Below are 19300 nucleotides of genomic sequence, written 5' to 3' on the forward strand. Positions count from 1 at the left end.
GACGGTGGGGCACACCCCAGATCGACCTGTTCGCGACGGCGGCGAACTCCAAGTGCCGGAGGTTCGCCAGCAGGTTTCCCCACCCGAGGAGCATGGGCGATGCTTTCTCGTTCCCCTGGGAGGGCCTGTCCCTCTGTGCGTTCCCTCCATTGCCGCTGCTGATCCGGTTCATAAACCAGCTCAAGAGGTCACGGTGCAGGATGATCCTCGTCGCAACTGCGTGGCCGAGACAGATATGGTTCCCGGACCTTCTGGACTTGTCAGCGTCCCCGTCAATCAAGCTGCCAGTGGACGCGGATCTTCTCTCCAGGGAAGGAGGCGCCATCCTCCATCACGACCCGAAGTCGCTGAACTTGCAGGCCTGGCTCCTGCAGCGTTAGAGTTTGGAGGCTACGACATACCGGCCGACTGCAGAGAGGTTCTTGCAAAGGCCAGGGCGTCCTCAACTCTTAAATGCTATGGACACAAATGGAAGAGGTTCTCTGTCTGGTGCCGCGCACAGAAGATTAACCCTCTGCGGATTACGGCTCCCCAGGTACTGCCGTACCTACTGACGCTGGCCAAGGCTGGACTGGCGCACGCGTCCATCAAGATTCATCTTGCTGCGATCTCCCGATACACCAGAACCACGGAGCGGACGTCTTTGTGGTCTCATCGTCTGGTGAAGGAATTCATGAAGGGACTGTTCAGATCGTTCCCGCCGGTGAAGGCTCCGGCCCCGGCGTGGGAACTCAACGTGGTGCTGACCAAGCTCATGGGACCCCCGTTCGAGCCACTGCACTCAGCTCCATTGAAGTTCTTGTCGTGGAAAACAGCGTTTCTTGTGGCCATCACCTCCGCACGACGGGTGGGAGAGATCCAGGCCCTTTCCTGCAAGCCCCCGTACTTGACTTTTCACGACACGAGAGTTTTGCTCACGACGCACCCCTCCTTCATGCCCAAGGTGCCGTGGGACTTCCACCTCAACGAACCCTTGATGTTGCCTGTTTTCTTCCCGTCGCCTTCGTCGCCGGCTGAAAGGACTTTGCACTCGCTGGATGTGGCTAGAGCGCTGAAGTTCTACGTGGACCGCACGAAGTGTTTTCGGAAGACATCACAACTTTTTGTGAACTTTGGACCTGTCAATCAGGGGAAGGCTCTCTCGAAGGCCTCCATTTCCAGATGGCTCTCCGGCTGTATCATGTACCATCATCGGTTGGCAAACCGACCGCTGCCTGGCCGTCAGAGAGCCCATTCCACCAGAGCGATCGCAGCTACCACGGCGTTCCTATCTGGTGTGCCCTTGCTGGACATCTGCAGGGCTGCTACGTGGAGGTCGACGCACACCTTCACGAAATTCTACTGCGTCGATCGGGATTCCAGGGAGGAGTCCAGGGTCGGCCAAGCAGTGCTGCGCAACCTGTTCGCCTAAGGTGAGCCTGGTGAGGAGGTAAGAGATGCTTAATGTTGAGTTTTTTGTATTGCTTAATGTTGAGCCTTTTGCCACCCCCCGTGGTTGTGCATGTGTGTACTGCTATTTATTCTTATATTCATGAGCATGTGAATCCATGCCAGACCCCATGCTGGAGAAGGAACAAGTTACTTACCTGTAACTGTTGTTCTCCAGCATGGGTCTGGGATGGATTCACATGCGAACCCTCCCGCCTACCCCTCTGCGGCTCTTCACTTGGTCATACTGCCACTTCACGTGCTACCAAATCTGAAGATGGCTGCCAGAGGCGGGGCTTAGGTAGAGGGCAGTCATTGGCTGTGGTCAGTATGACGCAGAGATCAGTGATTGGTTACTACTACGAAAGACAGATTAGAAACGAAACTGATACTGATTTTTTCTTTACCGAGGATTCCCAGCCTGACGATGGGGAATATTCATGAGCATGTGAATCCATGCCAGACCCATGCTGGAGAACAACAGTTACAGGTAAGTAACTTGTTCCTTCTGTGGCTTTACATAAGTGTTTGCAGGGCATGAGTCTAACACTGGGCGCATAGATAGATGTTTCTTTGGCACAAGGAAGTAGGTTGAATATATACCTTTGTTTACCTCGTTCGCTGGTACGATCGCGATGCCTTCCTTGCGTAGCATCGCGCTGACTTCAAGAAGTATGAGTTGTTCTTCTCTCGTTGATCTTCTTTGATGCGGGGGTTGCTTTGATGGTTTTTGGATGAGCTCCACACAATAATCTCCCGTTACTGACGATAACACCCACTTGTCCGTGGTGATTCCCTCCCAGGCGTGGGTGAAGTGTGAGTTGCGGCCTCCTACTGGAGTGGAATGGGAGGGGACCTGTAGCAGGCTGTTATTGCTTAGGAGGTGTACCTCCACCTCCAGATGTTGAGGACCTCCCCCGGCCACGAGATCGGCGCTGGCCTCTTTGGTATCCCTGTGAGGCGTGGCCCTGGTTGTTATTGCAGCAAGAGCCCTGATTTTGTCCGTAACCGGATCCTCTCAGAGTTTTGGTCACCAAAAAAAATTGCCTCTTCCTCTCTTGCCTGGTGGTTGGTTTGTTAGCTGGCCAAGAGATTTTAGGGTGTTATATTTTTCCTTGGCGGACTTTAAAGCGTCTTCTATGGCCTAGCCGAGTAAGACTGTAGGTTCCACCGGCATATTAAGTAGTGTAGCCTTGGTCTCAAGTTGAAAGCCAAATTGGCGTAGCCACACGTAGTCTTCTTATTGTCCCTTTGACAATAATCCTGCCCGCATTGTCTGCGGCATATAGATTGTTCTTGAGAATGCAGCTGGATGTTGCCTTTCCGTCCGCTGCTACCAGGGCTAGAAGTGACTTTAGAGGGTTGGGCGGATGCTATCAGGGTAGTAATCTCATCCTATTTATGGCAATCAGAACTTGTCAACAGCGTCGAATTATTGGCAATCCTTATTTGGAAAGCTGCCGATGTTGCTACCTTTCTCCCCATTGTGTATAGATTTTTGCCCTCCTTATCTGGGGGTGCCTCTTAGAGGCTAACAGAGTCCCTGCCCTTTTACGGGTTGTGGTAACCACGAGCGAATCTGGCTTGAGCTGGCCTCTGATGTAGAGTGGGTCAGACGGCGCCGGGCGGAAACGTTTTTCAACCCGCGGGTTGACTGCCTGTGTCTCGTTTGGTGCCTCCAGGGAAGGTTGAATCCTTCTTTGGACAGATTGTAGAATCGGGATGAATTGGGTGGTGCTCTTCTTGTCTCCCAACATATCTTCTACGAAGTCCTTGTCTAGATGAGTTTCTTGGGTTTGTATACCAAAGTGTTTAGCTGCCTTGATTAACATGTCATTATGGAGAGGCTGATTGTCCAGTGGCCACTGGCAAATCCTGCTGAATTGTTGAGGCCAGGTTATACACCTCCTCCTCCTCATCTTCATCGTAATGATCAGACGGTTTGCAGTTCTCATTATCATCAGTGTCTGTGTGAACCTCATTCAGATGACCTTGTACTGGTCCGACTGGAATTAACACAGGTAGTGTCAGGACACACTTTTTTAGCTGGGAGCTGGAAGCCTCAGCAGTAGAAAGTGTAACTTGACAGTTCTGGTAAGCCTGCAGGTGTTTTTTTGAAGAAATTGGCCATAAAGGTCATTCTAGTCATCACTCTGTCTATGTCTTCCGCAGTCCATGTAGCTGAACTGGGAATGACACCAGGATGCTGAGGGGCATAGTCCTGTCTTAGGGGTGTAGGCTGGCCCTGGGGTGTAGACTGGCCTTTATTCTTTAAGGCTTCTGCCAATGTACCTTCCTCCTGTGGGAATGAGTGTTTATCCCTAATAGTAGGGGTAGACATGTCCTTATTAGATTTATCCTTATGATTGGGGCTCTCGGAGGAGTTTTTCTTCGAGTGCTTCGACTTTAGCAGGCTCTCGGAGACGTGCTTTTTCACTAGTGTGATAAACTAGTGCTTTTTGTATTAACAGCTATTTTTGACATAGAATGTCGACTTTCGGCAATGGGGCAGACCGCAGCCTTGTCTCCTGACGTTTGGCATTCGGTCGATGTTATAGGGACGGCATCTTCTTTGTCTCTAGACTTGTGGGGCCTGTCATGGGGCGATCGGGACATCGAGTGCCCAGAGGACAGGAATTCAGTAGACCTCCCCCTTGACGCCGTGTTTGGGTGTTTGGTCGACGTTGATGATTCCTTGTCCAGGGATGTGTGTTTAGTGGCGGGGGTAGTGGTAGTGCTTTCGCCACCAAATGTCATCCCCGTGAACAGAGATGCCAGCCTGTCTCTTGGGATCAGGAGCCTGCACTTGGGAACCTAACAGTTGCCCGTCGCCTTTGCTGTCTGTAAAGAACGCAACGCTGCCGTCACTGGAGGCTCCCTCCACGTCACTGGCAGCTTCGGCCTGAATGGCGTGATGGGCCTAGCGTTTAGTTCTCCGGTCTCAAAGAGCTTTTGGTTTGAAGATCTTGCAGACTCGACAATGCCTCTCTTCATGATCGCGCGCTATACACAAGTTGCACACCCGGTGCCTGGCTATCCACAGAAATGTTTTATTGCAAGTGCCGCAAAATTTAAATGGGGTCTTTTCCATGTTTAAGGGAATTGCAGCAAGGCGAGAATGGGAAAAGAGGGGAAAATGAATTCTACAATGACCACCCCCCACTCTCCCTACTGTTAGGGTCTAGGACCGGTGCAGCATTCCAAGGCTGAAAGGGTCCGTCAAATCTGGAATTCGTCAGACGGTTGTCTTTTCCAACCCGCCGAAGAATTAGTCGAAGTCGGTTCGGAAAAGGACAGAAAGAGTATACCAATCTTAATTTCTTATAAGCAAATGGTGTTAGCCGAAATGAACTCTGCGATAAGCGTCCGCTCACGGTGGCGGAAAACAACAATCTGAGTAACCTCGACGAATGAAAGACCATGGGTACAGTGGATGTCATACTAGGGCTAGTATTACTGGCACGCCCTGTCGAAATCCCCTTTTTGAGTTTCAAAAACAATTGTAATACTCTGCAGCTTCCACTAGATGTCGGCCTAGCATGTGATCTAAGCAGCTTCCACAAGCCTCAGAAAAAGTGATATAAGTATATAAAGTATTCTAATTGCACTTCACCCCTAGTGTTACATGAAAGTCTGTAAATTGATGTGTGCAATTGAAAAAATACAAGAATTGATCTATGATACGATATGGCATTTCTAATGCGCCTATACACAAGTGCTTCCAGGCGCGACGAGGCAAGGGAGGGGGAACAGAAGGAAGACAGACCGCGATCTTACTAGGCCAGGTGACATTGAGTTTGCGCAAATGCCGGGGAGGGGAAAAGTGTGCAGGGAAAGGGGCGGGGGTAGTGCAGTACATGGGATAAACAGTAAAAATAAATAAAACCAATAAATAAATTATGGGGCTGTCAGTTTATGGTAAGTGCAAGGGTAAGAGCCGACATCAAGTGTCAAGTGCTGGTAGGGGGCGGTAGGGATACAGAGACAACCCCCGAGTGCAAGGGTTGCCAGGGGGGCAGTGCAGGTCTGCGACTGAAGGGGAGGGGCCCTGGGCCCGAGATTGGAGGGTAGCCAGGTACCAGTGCAGTTTCAGTTTCAGCCAGGAGTTCAGCAGGGGAGAGGAAGAGAGAAAGCAGAAGCAAAGAGGAAGGTCTTCAGGTGCTTCCAGAACCAGAGATGGTTCGCCTCAAGTTTCAGAGAGGCAGGGAGGCTGTCCCAGAGTTGGGCCCCAGCCGAAGAAAGATCTACCCCCAACTCGTTGCTTGGAAAAGCGACTAACCCCGAGGGAGTTGGAGGCGGATGAGCGAAGAGCTCGAGAAGGAAGATATTTACGAACAGAGAGTTGAAGGTATTATGGCCCCAGGCCCCGGAAAGCCTTGTGGACCATGCAATTCAGAAAGAAAGACAGTCTCTCAGTGCTGACAGTCTTAGTGACTATTCAGTATCCCCATAAGAATGAGCAAAACAGGCAAGGATAGTAAAGCAGGAGGCTTTACTGACTTTGAAAAAGTGAGGACAGGGTTAGAAACGAGCAAAAAGAATGGGGGTCCCATACAAACCTATGGAGGGAAAGGTGCACCATAATAGGTTGGACTCCCAAAGTCCACCCCCAGGTTGATTTGGGAATTCCATCTTAACATGTATGTAAACCATTCAACAGCTACTTCCCATCACAGAAAATAAAGTAATAAAGTAATATTATTTTGAACACCTTTGTGTGGGCAATATTCTATTGCATGGTATATGTGTCAAGAATGGCAATTGACTGATCAGCCAGGTCTATCACAAGGGGGGGGGGGAGGAAAGCTTGTGGGAATACCTGTTCCCCAAGGGTGATCCCACCAGTAAGAAGCACTGCAGATTTGTAGGACTTCAATGATTCCCTTTTTTAAGAGGAAATTAACTCTTCACCTCCCCGTGACTCTTCCACTGCTAGTAAGGCATGCGGATTACCTGGATTCAGAGAGCAGAACCCCCCTTGTCCTGGGGGTCGAATCATCGCTCGGCTCCATGCTCCCGCTGCGGAAGCTGTCAGATGGGTCATGGCCAATAAGATCCGAGTTGATGAGGTTGTTTCTCTCACGGAAGGATCGGAGGTGCCCACACAGTGTTTGTAGAAAGATGGTGATGTCGATTTCCTGCAACTGCTCCTCACAATAATCCATGGCAGTGAGCAGGTCCTGGTAGGAAATGTTTCCGCTCTGCTGGAGGCTCTTGTACAGGCCTGGGAAGGGCGCAGCATGGAAGAGACAGCACAGAGAGGCAGAGACAGGGCGGGAGGAGTGTGAAGGCATGACAAGAAGCAGGCCAGCAAGGCATACAGATAAAGGAGGCATAAACAGGAAAGAAAAACGTGAAGGAGCAGCATGTGAAGACATTGCAAGCACAGAGTAAAAGAGGAAGATGCAGATAATGCAAGATAAGGGAAAGAGAGGACCAGAGAAGGGGATAAAATGGAATGAGCACAACATTACACAACATTCACTAATCAGGCTCCTCATTTCACTAAGCAATACTCGTACTTGAAAGTGTTAGACTTTTTCGGCTAGGCTGCTTGGGGAGTGCAATGACCACAGTGGGGAAGGAGGGAATCCAGGTACTGGGAGATGCTTGGGTTTCCCAAACAAGAGCCTTGGGTTGTAACGTGGGAGAGTTATCAGGGACAACATTAAATTAGTGAGTGGGCCCTTGTGCAGGCCTTGGGTAACAGTCGAGGGGCACCAATGAGGGCCTTAGGTTATTGCCTAGGAGCAGCAGCAGCCACATTCTGTGGCAACATGGGTGGGTGCAACTGTCCATTTGATTTACACAGGTGACACTGCCTGCTCCCCATCTCCTAACCGCTCGTGTAGCACTTAGTTGTAACCTCTCCCATCCAGTACCACTGATGGGTGGATCTGACCTCATCAGCTGACCAACAGCCACCACAAGTCTAACCAAACCAAACTGACCACCAAACCTCCCGCCCGCTTTAAGCCGCCCGGGCCAACCCCCCCCTCCCTTACTCCCAACCTCACAGCCCACAATGACAGATTAGGCTCCAGGCTCCCCACCACTATTTCTAAACCCAACTCCAAACCTTACACCAATACTAATACAAAGCACATTGCACCAAACAAGCCCACACTTCCCCCACTTAAAGGCGCCCTACTCAACGTCAGATCCCTGGCTGCCCACCCCACAGAAATTGCAGACATTATCCTTACCAACGACCTTGACTTCTTAGCCCTAACAGAAACCTGGCTTCATGAGGCGTCCGAACCTCATTTATCGCTAGCCATCCCAGACAAATACTCCATCCTCAGAGCGGACAGACCAAACGCCAGAGGTGGAGGAGTAGCGATCATTTCCAAATCCGCCCTAGACCTTAGACCAACCGACACAGTCGCACTCACATCCTGTGAGTTACTCACAGCCAAACTACAAACCTCCCCCACAACCACGATCACCATCCACCTCATATATAGACCCCCAGACACCCCTGGGACCTTTGAAGAAGACATCACATCCCTCATCACCGAAAATTCCAAACCAACAGCACAAATCATGATCCTCGGAGACTTCAACCTCGGCTACCAAGACCCAAACGATGCACATGCTGCATCCCTAGCCAATGTCCTAACCGATCATGGTCTTACTCAACTCATTGCACTCCCCACCCACCAAAAGGGCAGAACCCTTGATTGGGTAGCAACTCACAATTGCAACACAACCTGCAAAGACCCCCAACCTCTGGCATGGACCGATCACCACATGATCCCCCTTGAGGTTAACACCAATCAGGTACTGCCCAATAAGCACCCCATGGCACCAGCATGTCCCACCAGGAATAAACGCAACATCACTGCTGAAGCCCTACTACCACTGGTCCTACCTACCCTCAATGCTCTCCCAGCTAACGCTGACTTAAACCTCCTGATCGACACCTTCAATGATTCCATGGCCAGAGCAATGGACACTGTTGCCCCCTTGAAAATACGCAAAGTTAAACCCAAAGCTCATCTGAACTCGTGGTACACCCCTGAGCTCAAACTACTCAGGAAAGAGAAAGCTAAGGCTCATCACACCTGGAAGACTAAACCCACCTCGGAAAACAAATCCAACCTCACTAACTTATCCTCACTTTACAAAAGCGAGATAATACGGACCAAAAAAGACACATACAACACAAGGATCACTCAGGCAGGATCCTCCACTAAAGAATTATTCAAAATTCTGAAAGAACTAGAAAACCCTATTTCACCTCCAGAAACCTGCCTGAAAGACAAATCCTGGTGCACCAAAATCCAGAACGCCCTCAACAATAAAATGTTAGGACTCCAAACTAAAATCGAAGACAAACGGCAACAACTCTTCAACAATAAGGTCGCCAACCTTAGCCCATCCACACCCAACAACACTAGCGCAGGCTTCTCGTTCAAAAAAGTCACCATCCCGGAAGTTCAAAAAATCATCAACTCCCTGAAACCCTCTAACTGTAAAGGAGACAGCTGCCCGGCTCAGATCATAAAAGATGCAGCCAGAAAGCTCTCACCCTTCATCACCAAACTAATCAACCTATCCTTCACCAATAACACTATCCCCAGCAACTTAAAACAATCATGGGTTCTCCCTCTCCTGAAAAAACTATCCCTCGACCCGGCAACACCCACAAACTACAGGCCCATCACCACTGTCCCCTTCCTACTGAAAATCCTGGACAGAGTTGCCTACATCCAAATTCAGGAACACCTAGAATCCAACCAACTGCTAGGAATACGTCAATCTGGCTTCAGACCTCAACACGGAACTGAAACCGCCCTTGTTGATCTCAAAAGCCAGATTGATGAAATTAAAGACAAAGGAAATGCCGCAATCCTACTCCTACTAGACCTCTCATCGGCCTTTGACCTGGTCAGCCATGAAGTCCTCTGTAATCACCTTGCCACCGCAGCCCACTTCTCCTCCTCTGCCATCACATGGATACAATCCTTCCTGGCAAACAGAACCATGCGAGTCTTTTCCACTACAGCTGCAGCAGACCCCATCCCCATCACATGCGGGATCCCACAAGGTTCCTGTGTATCCCCCACTTTATACAACATATTTACAAAGCCTCCATTTGACCAACTGGACCGTCTGGGTGTCAACTACACAAACTACGCAGATGACACCCAGATACTCCTCACCATCTCTGGTAATTATCAAGAAGACTCCGCCCGGATCAACAAAATATTCTCCATCATTCAGGCATGGATGGCCTCCCATGGTCTCTGCCTGAACGATGAGAAGACAGAGCTCCTAATCGTCGGCTCCCCCAACACTCTAACTAAACTTGACCCTAGCTATAACAACATCACCATCGATGGTCATGCCATTCCCATAGCCAAAAGCGTAAAAACCCTTGGTTTCTATCTAGATGCCAACACCAACCTTAGCAAACACACTAACATGACCGCCTCAGCCGCTGCCTATACCGGCAAGCTCATTAGGGCCAGCAGACCTTTCCTATCACCCAACAGCTGCCTCACCCTTGCCAGGGCCCTAATACAATCCAAACTGGATTACTGCAACAGCCTGTACCTAGGTGCTAATCAATCCGTACTCAACAAGCTGCAGGTAATACAAAATAACGCCTTGCGCGCAGCCCTCAACATTCCCAGACAAGAGCATATCTCTGATACTAGGAAAGCCTGCAAATGGCTATCCATACGCCAAACAATTGATCTAAAAACCATCTGCCTCACGTACAAAGCCCTCAATCACCGAGCACCACCTTATCTAGCTAATAAACTCCCCCTGAAACCTGCCACCAGATCCACCAGATCCTCCAACACTCTTTGCCTATTAGTACCCAGGTTCCACCGAAAAAGAGCTGGAGGGGTAAGCTTCACAGTGCTTGCCCCCCAACTCTGGAACTCCCTACCGCTTAACATCAAAACTGTCAAATCCTTCCAGATCTTTAGGAAGTAGGTCATCAGCTGGCTGCTAAACAAAGAATAACGCCTCTAACACCAGACCCGTGCGGTAACTGGCTTAGACACTATCTATTCTGAAAATTGTATATTGTACGTACTGCATATGTTCTGTTTATTGACCACTGTATATATATGTATATATTATAAACCTGTACGAAGTATGCAACACAAAGATACTTCTCAATTGCTGTAACCAAATTCTTAAGCGCCCTTCTACCTCCGGGCTTGGAGCGCCATACAAATAAAATAAACAAACAAAAACAAACGTTGTGGAGGTAAATGCGTGCCATTACACCCTCTTCTATCACATGAAACCGGCATAATACCCGTCAACGTTTTCAAATTAATAGGTGGAGGAATCAAGAAGATTTTACTTTTGCATGTAAGATCACCATTGAGACCTATGGGCACGAGAGACTGGCGCGTTAGGGAACGAACTATGGCAGATGTCGCCCACCAAAAGTGGGTGAGTTGACAGGTAAGCAATGAAGGTAATGGCTCTGCCCTACCATCTCTCATATATGAATGTGTTAATGTGTGCTCCCCTCATCGCTACCATAATACTTGGTTAATGTAGGCTTATAACCTCTCATTTTAAACTAGAAGTAATGCTTCTCCCTTTCACAAAAGTCTGTAGTCATGACATTCATAACACTGCTGTTAATTCCAGCACCCCTACTTGTAAGTCTGGTGGTATGATTTGTGCCAGGGTCGCAATCAATGTTCATACATAAATTGGTAGTAATGTCAGACCTCATCACCTTTCACATAAAACTAGGGATTGGACCTGCACTTTCTCACTGGTCTGTAAATAGTGTGATTATGTCAGTGCCTCCCCAGAGGTAATTTATGTGCTTGCTCACTTTTCACGCAATGGCTGTGGTAATACCTGCCCCTTCTCACCGTTCACACATCACCAGGGAAAATCTATGTGCTTGCTCACTTTTCACGCAACGGCTGTGGTAATACCTGCCCCTTCTCACCTTTCACACATCACCAGGGAAAATGTATGCGCTTGCTCAGTTTTCACGCAACGTCTGTGGTAATACCTGCACCTTTTCACCTTTCACGCAACACCATGGGAAATGTATGTGCTTGCTCACTTTTCATGCAATGCGTCTCCTCACCTTTCACGTAGCACTGGTGGTAGTGCTCCTGCAGCAATGTGCAATAGTTCACTAGCTCCTTCTGCTTGAGATCAATCCAGGAGGCGGCAGGAGGTCGCTCCATGGAGTGGGTCCTAGAACGAGAGACATCATTAAACCATTGACAGTGTTTGGGGCTGAAAGGAGCCATGCCGCCTTGACCTTTAAGTGGTCATGCTGAAAAGAAGATTACCAGTCAAGAGCCGTTGGCAAAGCATGCATCAAAAGCTGCCCAAAGACAATACACAGTGCATCTGAAGCGCAGAGACACTGAAACCCCAGTCAGAGAAGCCCTGCTCTCATAAAGAAGAGACCCTACCCACAAAGCAGCCAACAGAATGAGAAGTTAAATGAGATCAAGAAAGCACATGAAACATTGTGTAAAATAAACTTCATGGCGGCCACAGTCTGAGTGCAACAAACATCTCTTAACATTGCCACAAGAGTTCCAAGTACCGCTGAGCTATAAAGTTAGGTGGAGACCCCACATTCTGTTGAAGCACGCAACACACAATGTGAGCTATGGAGAGAGCACAGACTTGAAATGCGTTCTCTTTTTATGAGGGTGCTCACCCAGGTGTCTACATCACCTAGAATTCAGGCGAGAGAATGTATTTCCTATAGGTTTCACAGAGAAGTAAGTGCGCACAGGGCTATGTGTTGTTTTTGGCAGAATCGTACCTGCACCTGGCAGACCGGTTTCAGTAAGGTCGACAGTGCTTGTCAAAAGGGCAGTCTAGACACAGGGCAGAGCTCATTGTTTCTTCAACAGGCGGTCACAACCCCTGCGGGGCTCTCACCAAGACCTATGGGCAAGTCCCTAGCGCCCTACTAATGCTGACCCAATACAGTCCTCTAACTACACGTGCATCACTTGAAATAAAGTAGAGTGGTGTTGCATGTGCTTACAATATAGGCGACTGGTTGGGGCACAAACCATTGTCACACATGTGATAAGGCCAGTACCCTGGACCTCCCAAGATGGGATTGGGACCCCTAAGACAAGGGTGTGAGGCCTACCAGAGAGTTCTACCTCTAAGGTGAATGGTGGGAGATGAGATGGCCCCAATTCCTGCCATCCACCCCCAAACCCCAAGTGCCAATCTGTTTCATAAGAGTACTGATTTGCATGACCCAACGCCTGTGAGCCAATGTGCTGGAAGAATGTTCTCTTCCAATTCCAGGAACACAGAGATAGCAAATTACAAATGAAAAGACGTCAAAGTGCCCCAACTGCAGGAGAGAGAGAGAAGCGATCCCTGCGAACAACAACCTTAGCACACCCCAGGCAGACAGCAGCACCACCAGAAGAGCTGAGGCCATACGCAGATGAGCAGTACACCAGGCAGCACACTTCAATCCCAGGACACCTGAATACGAGTGCCCCGTGCGGCCCCTAGACTAGTAGGGACTGTAAAGGGATGGAAAGCCCAAATGGAATTTTACTTATATTGATGGAAGTCCGGAAGGGGCCTCCAAACAAGAACTGGCATGTGGGGGGCTTTCATTGTGGTTACACAACAGTCCTGTGTGGGGAAAAGGAGTAGGCTTACTCCACTATTTAAAGGCCAAGTCATTTGTAAAAACTTCCAGGTGTGGAAGACAGGGGTGAATTGGTTAGGGACAGACTACCGGTCCGGAGACAAGGATGGTGATAAGAAAATCCCCAGGAAGTTGTGTTTTGTTAGTGTGAGGTCGGTGGAGGTGCCAAAGGACCAGCAGGAGGGAGGACGGTGGAGGTGATGTTTGGAGCAGGCAAGGTGTTGATTAGTGAGTGCGGTGTGAGTGTGCGTAGAAGAGTAACAAGTGTGCTGAGATAGCAAAAGGGGTGAATGTAGGGAGGAAGGTTGAGGAGTTTGGAATAGGGAGTAGTAGTGCAGAGGAGGGGTTAGAGCAGAGAAAGGCAAGTACCCTTCACCCCTCTTGCCATTTGTTATGGTGAAACTGATCATCCTTCAGTGCAGGATTACGCATGGGATATTTTGTTACTTTTATGTGTGCCTAAAGACAAGCTGGTGGCAGCAGGTGTATTTTCACCGTTTGTGCATTAGATTTGGTGTGCACATTCGTGTTTACCACGTTTGGCTACTAAATATGGCTAGTGCCCTAAAATGGCCGTGCCAGAAGATTTTTACTTGTTCTTTGGCCATGGCCTATTTTGTCTGTGCCTGTCTGTCTGTCTGTGCCTGTCTGTCTGTCTGTGCCTGTCTGTCTGTGCCTGTCTGTCTGTCTGTGCCTGTCTGTCTGTCTGTGCCTGTCTGTCTGTCTGTGCCTGTCTGTCTGTCTGTGCCTGTCTGTCTGTGCCCGTCTGTCTGTGCGTCTGTCTGTGCCTGTCTGTCTGTGCCCGTCTGTCTGTGCGTCTGTCTGTGCGTCTGTCTGTGCCTGTCTGTGTCTGTCTCTGTCTGTCTCTGTCTGTCTCTGTCTGTCTGTCTGTGTGTCTGTCTGTGTGTCTGTCTGTGTCTGTCTGTCTGTGTCTGTCTGTCTGTGTCTGTCTGTGTCTGTCTGTGTCTGTGTCTGTCTGTCTGTGTCTGTCTGTGTCTGTGTCTGTCTGTGTCTGTCTGTGTCTGTCTGTGTCTGTCTGTCTGTGTGTGTGTCTGTCTGTCTGTGTGTGTGTCTGTCTGTCTGTGTGTGTGTGTGTCTGTCTGTCTGTGTGTGTGTCTGTCTGTCTGTCTGTCTGTCTGTCTGTGTGTCTGTCTGTGTGTCTGTCTGTGTGTCTGTCTGTGTGTCTGTCTGTGTGTCTGTCTGTGTGTCTGTCTGTGTGTCTGTCTGTGTGTCTGTCTGTGTGTCTGTCTGTGTGTCTGTCTGTGTGTCTGTCTGTGTGTCTGTCTGTGTGTCTGTCTGTGTGTCTGTCTGTGTGTCTGTCTGTGTGTGTCTGTCTGTGTGTGTCTGTCTGTGTGTGTCTGTCTGTGTGTGTCTGTCTGTGTGTGTGTGTCTGTCTGTGTGTGTCTGTCTGTGTGTGTCTGTCTGTGTGTGTCTGTCTGTCTGTCTGTGTGTCTGTCTGTCTGTCTGTGTGTCTGTCTGTCTGTCTGTCTGTGTGTCTGTGTGTGTGTCTGTCTGTCTGTCTGTCTGTCTGTGTGGCGCCAGTCCACATCACTGTTGCCACAAAGTCTGTTACTGAGGCGGATACGAGATCAGTACTGGCTGTTTGAATGGTATAGGTCCTTATAATTGTTGGGTTTGGAATTGCTTCCAGCTCGGATTCTGGATAAGATGACTCCTCCAACGGCCATTATTCAGATATACGTTGGAGCCAAGAATCCTCCGGAGATGAGCAGGCTGTTGATGACCGGAGGACAGCTTCTGCAGTGGCACAGCACCCTCTCAAGTGAACGGCCCAGTGAAGCAATGGTTCTCTGCATGATCTCCGAAGTCTCTTGTTGGTGCTAAAGTCAACTAGTCTCAACACCTCTGAGGATCCAGCCCCTCAGATCCTTTGGAAGTTGCCACATACAGCCTGGTTATGTTGACCGGCTCCCTCGTGGACTACCTCACCAGAACAGTTGCTGTTTCGCGACTGTAAGGACATTACTCATTGTTACGCAAGATTGGATGTAGTAGCCCTGTGGGAAGACTACCCCAGCCTTTTCCCCTTGGCAATAGATACCCAACTTTTGGTATAGGCCTGTACTACACAAGTTGGTAGAGTGACTGAGAAGCCAACTCATCTCAACAGGGGTAATTGTGAGCTGTAGAGGTGCAACAGAGATTTACAATGGCAAGTATTGAAATAAATCTTATACTAAAGGTTTTCTAGTAGAATAATTATTTATTAATTTAACAGTCAGTTTTAAAATAATCCTTTAGAAAGGGCAATATACAACAACGAAATACACTTCAAAAAGAGTGTGTGTGTGTGAGAGAGAGAGAGAGAGAGAGAGAGAGAGAGAGAGAGAGAGAGAGAGAGAGAGAGAGAGAGAGAGAGAGAGAGAGAGAGAGAGAGAGAGAGAGAGAGAGAGAGAGAGAGAGAGAGAGAGAGAGAGAGAGAGAGAGAGAGAGAGGGGAGAGAGAGAGGGAGAGAGAACAGGTGAGTACTTTACAGTCCCCCAATGAAGTAAAGGTTAACCCTTTCCCAGCAATACAAGTAACTTATGTGCCACCTATGAGGGACAGTTAAACACAAAGTCAAAGGGACAGAAGAGTCTGCAGGGAGCCCGGACAGCCAATGTCAATTGAACAAAGTCTCGGGGAGCTGAGGCACTTCTGATAGCTAGCACAAAAGTCTTGCATGTTAAATAGAGAGTTTGTAGAAAATAATCACTGTAGGCCCACAAGCAGGGAGGCTTGTGAAAAGAAAAGATGCAAGTAACTCTGCAAAAGGCAGCTACTGCAAGTCTCCAGTGAGAGCAAGCAAGCTACAGGCAACAAGAGGTAAGTACCCCTAGTTAGACAGTACCTTAGGTCTGAAGAAAGGATCCAGCTTGCTTCTGTTCTGGCTGCAGTCCTGTAGTTCCTGTGTTCCTGGGCCTCAGTCGTAGGGACAAGAGGGAGGACGTCTGTCGGACTCCTGCACTGCAGTTCGAAGGTCAGCGACGGCAATGGGCTTACTTCAGATCAGCTGCACTTTGTGGTTTTAACTACCAGCAAATAGCACCACCACGGTTCTTGGACAAACTTGTGGGCTCCCCTTGCATCTGGGGTCCAGCGCTCTGTTGAGGTGGCTCAGGCTTGGGTCACCCTGCTTCGGGAGGGACCTCAAAATCTTCCTGGAGCTCAGGTCCGGCTTAAGGACGATGCACACATTCCTGGTGTTCCTGTCCCCTGGCACTTGGTTCCAGCAGCAGCAAAGAAGTACAGCCAGCAGGGAGAGGGGTTCCCGTCAAGTTCGTCTTGTGGTCAGTTGGTCCCACCAACCCAACGGAAGAAGTCGTCCATTCCGTGCTTCTCTACTCGATACAAAATTTGGAGCTTCAACACTGCAGCAGGGCTTCACCGGGCAAACCAACGGTCCAGGAGGGTGCAGCAAGCTTCTCTTCCAGTTTCTTCTTCGGTTCCTTCATCCAGTGGTGGACTCTGCCCTCTCTGCAAGAGACCTCACCTTTATGCAGGTTTCTCCCATTCATTCGCAGCCTAACTGTCACTCACAGCGGGGTGGCTGTCCTCCAAGGACAGCCAGCCAGCCAATCACCTTTGGGTGAATTCCTGTAACCAAGGAGTTTCGGGAACCTCCCTCGCTTCCTGCCCTGCCAGACATGCTGTAGCCAGAGGCGGGTGTCAGCACTGAAGCCTGCCAAAGACAAAATGAACAAAGGGACCAAATCTGGTTTGGCACGCAGAGTAAAACCCAAAAAAGAGAATTCAGTCCACGGCAAAAATGCACAATGGTAGGCAAATTAAACCACTGCCACCAGCCAATACATGTAGTGAGGCTAACATAACATTTTTTACATGAGTAAGTAGGAAAAAGGGCTACTAAGTAACCGCCCAGTACTTCCACATACAATGGGCTGTACTGGATCTACACAGGAAAAAGAGGTAAGTAAAGTCAATTTCAGTTTACTACACTTGGCAACAGTAGTTTACCCAAGAGAAGGTATTTAAACATTAAGAAAAATCCAAAGGGACTTCTCTGTCTCTGTGACACTGAACTGAAGGTGCTATGTGTCACAAACAAAAGGTGATGCCTATTGAGTTTGTCAGACTCCAAAACCAAAAGAAACACAGACTCCAAATCAGATAAAAATACATATGAGAGTGAGAAAAATGTCTCACTCACTCCAGGATAAAAATGAAAAGTCATAAAGTCCAGCAAAAGAGCTGGGGCTCTCTAAGGTAGAAGGGAATTAGCACTGCAATGAGAATTCTCCATAACAGTCGTCGTCTGCAAATGGTGATTGTCACTGGAACTTGCCTTCCGCTATCCTGTGAAGTATATTGAAGAGGTCTGCATTGTAATGTGCATTTTCTCCTTGGCTGGGGATGCATCTTTCAGTTGCACTCCACCAGAATAATCCTCAAACTTGCAACCCCTAGTCACCTCTCACCGGAACAAAGGATGGAAGACCACAGTCCAAGCGACCCCCAAGTCCAAAATAGGGAAAATAGGGAAATGGGGAAAATAGGAAACTGTTTGCCCATCCTTTCTTCCATAGGATAACACTAAGAACAAAGCCCTTTGTCTCCTATCCCCCTCTTACTTACCTTTAGTCGTTGAGCCTGAGCCAAGTATCCTGCCCCAGGGTTAGCCTTGCATCTGGAAGAGCGAAGAGAACTTACTTGCTTTCTGGTAAATTATTGTTGAACTTTTAAATAATTCGAAACTTTTCTTAATCACCACCACAAGTCCATTGCATCCCTTTGGAGAACCCACACCTGTGACAAACTTGTGTTGCAACCTGCGATCTTTGGACACAAAGTCTCATACACCTTAGGGTTGAACTTCAAAAGTATAGCGAATTGAACTTGTGACTCATTCTCATCATTTGAACTTTATCTGCATATACTTACCTGTTTTCCATGGTTAGTTATTTGATGATGTACTGTGGAATAAACATACTGGTGATTCTATATATTTGTATTATAGAGTATTGTGTGATACTACTACCTGCTAATTTCATTTTTCAGTGTTCTCTAAAGACATTTTTATAACTGGCTGTCTAAGCTGAACTATAGTGTGTTATTCTGTGTGTATTCATTGAGCGCCCCTGACCACACACTCACTCACTCCCCTGAGACTAAACCTTGACTACTCTCCACACTACCTCGATTGGGTTTTGGCTAAACTGTCCGAGCTCCCTGTTCACCTTAACTCGGGTGGCCTCCGTAAATCTGCCCACCAGGCCTGACTCTAGAACTCCATCCCAAGAGTCTGGCACTTTGCCGGGGTTCAGTGACTGATTCATGTTTAGACGGATCAGAAATGACTCCCGATCTCAGTGGTTTCATAATTCTGGCTGGGCAAGGATCAAGAGGATCGACGCTCCACCACCCCTGAATCTCAGAGATCTGCTCAATGACAATGCTGAAGCTTTGACATCTTTGCCGTAACCATATGCCGTGTTGTGTCAGCCGAGCCTGCACAGCGCCAAAGGCAAGTATTCCCTTGTCCGTGCCCAGAGGTCACTGAGTCTTACAGTGCCATCCACTTGGCACGGCCTACTGTTCCCAGCGTTTTCTACCCGCAAATCAGCACCACTGCCAAACAGAACTGCATCATTGGGGCCCATTCATTGGGGCCCATGGCTGCTGCTCTCCGACTTGACCGCAGCCCAGCGCAAAGGCACCCATGCTTCTGGTCTGATACTGAAAAGCCTGGCTCTGCTCAGATGCAAAAGACAAGAACTAAGGTATTTTGGGAACATATTACTATTGTTTTTTGGGTTGCAACTGTATCCGCTCACACCTCTCCTGAAGGGTATAGGCTGCCCTCAGACTGCGCTACCAAAAGAGTGAAAATAAGTTATACCCGTTGGGCTTGCCTGTTTCACTTTTATGATTGGGATCACTGCTGCATGGGTATTAAGCGCGCTATAAATAACCTATCATATCAGATCATATCATAGATCACAGATCAAGATCATAAGCAACTTCCAGAAACCTTGGCAGGTGGTCCACTGAGGCCCATTTGCAGGTTGCAGTGTGTTATTGGGGCACTACTAGGGTAACATTGTGCTGTACATGTGGTATTCGCCATGCTTTGATACCCCACTGGCCACATCTATAATGTCCAATGTACTTGGTATAATGCATGGACATTTTCATCAATCCGCACTGTGCTTAGAGGTAAACGTAACTGAGCTCCTGCTGTTGTTCTTTGTCTCGAGACGAGGAAAA

The 19300-nt window shown here is 48.7% G+C and overlaps 1 protein-coding gene across 8 annotated transcripts in view; it reads right to left on the reverse strand.

Annotated features, from left to right (window-relative positions):
* SZT2 (SZT2 subunit of KICSTOR complex) overlaps positions 1–19300 on the reverse strand; it is a 2035845-nt gene that overhangs the window by 1119396 nt on the left and 897149 nt on the right. For all 8 annotated transcript variants that reach the window (XM_069642429.1, XM_069642432.1, XM_069642427.1 and 5 more), the window contains 2 exons: positions 11513–11625; positions 6382–6652 (listed from right to left, as the gene is read on the reverse strand). In XM_069642429.1, coding sequence (XP_069498530.1) covers positions 6382–6652; positions 11513–11625 — 384 coding nt within the window. The remainder of the gene's footprint in view (positions 1–6381; positions 6653–11512; positions 11626–19300) is intronic.

This window comes from Ambystoma mexicanum, chromosome 1q, assembly GCF_040938575.1.
Source record: "Ambystoma mexicanum isolate Mex_15411 chromosome 1q, UKY_AmexF1_1, whole genome shotgun sequence".
NCBI classification, from domain to species: domain Eukaryota; kingdom Metazoa; phylum Chordata; class Amphibia; order Caudata; family Ambystomatidae; genus Ambystoma; species Ambystoma mexicanum.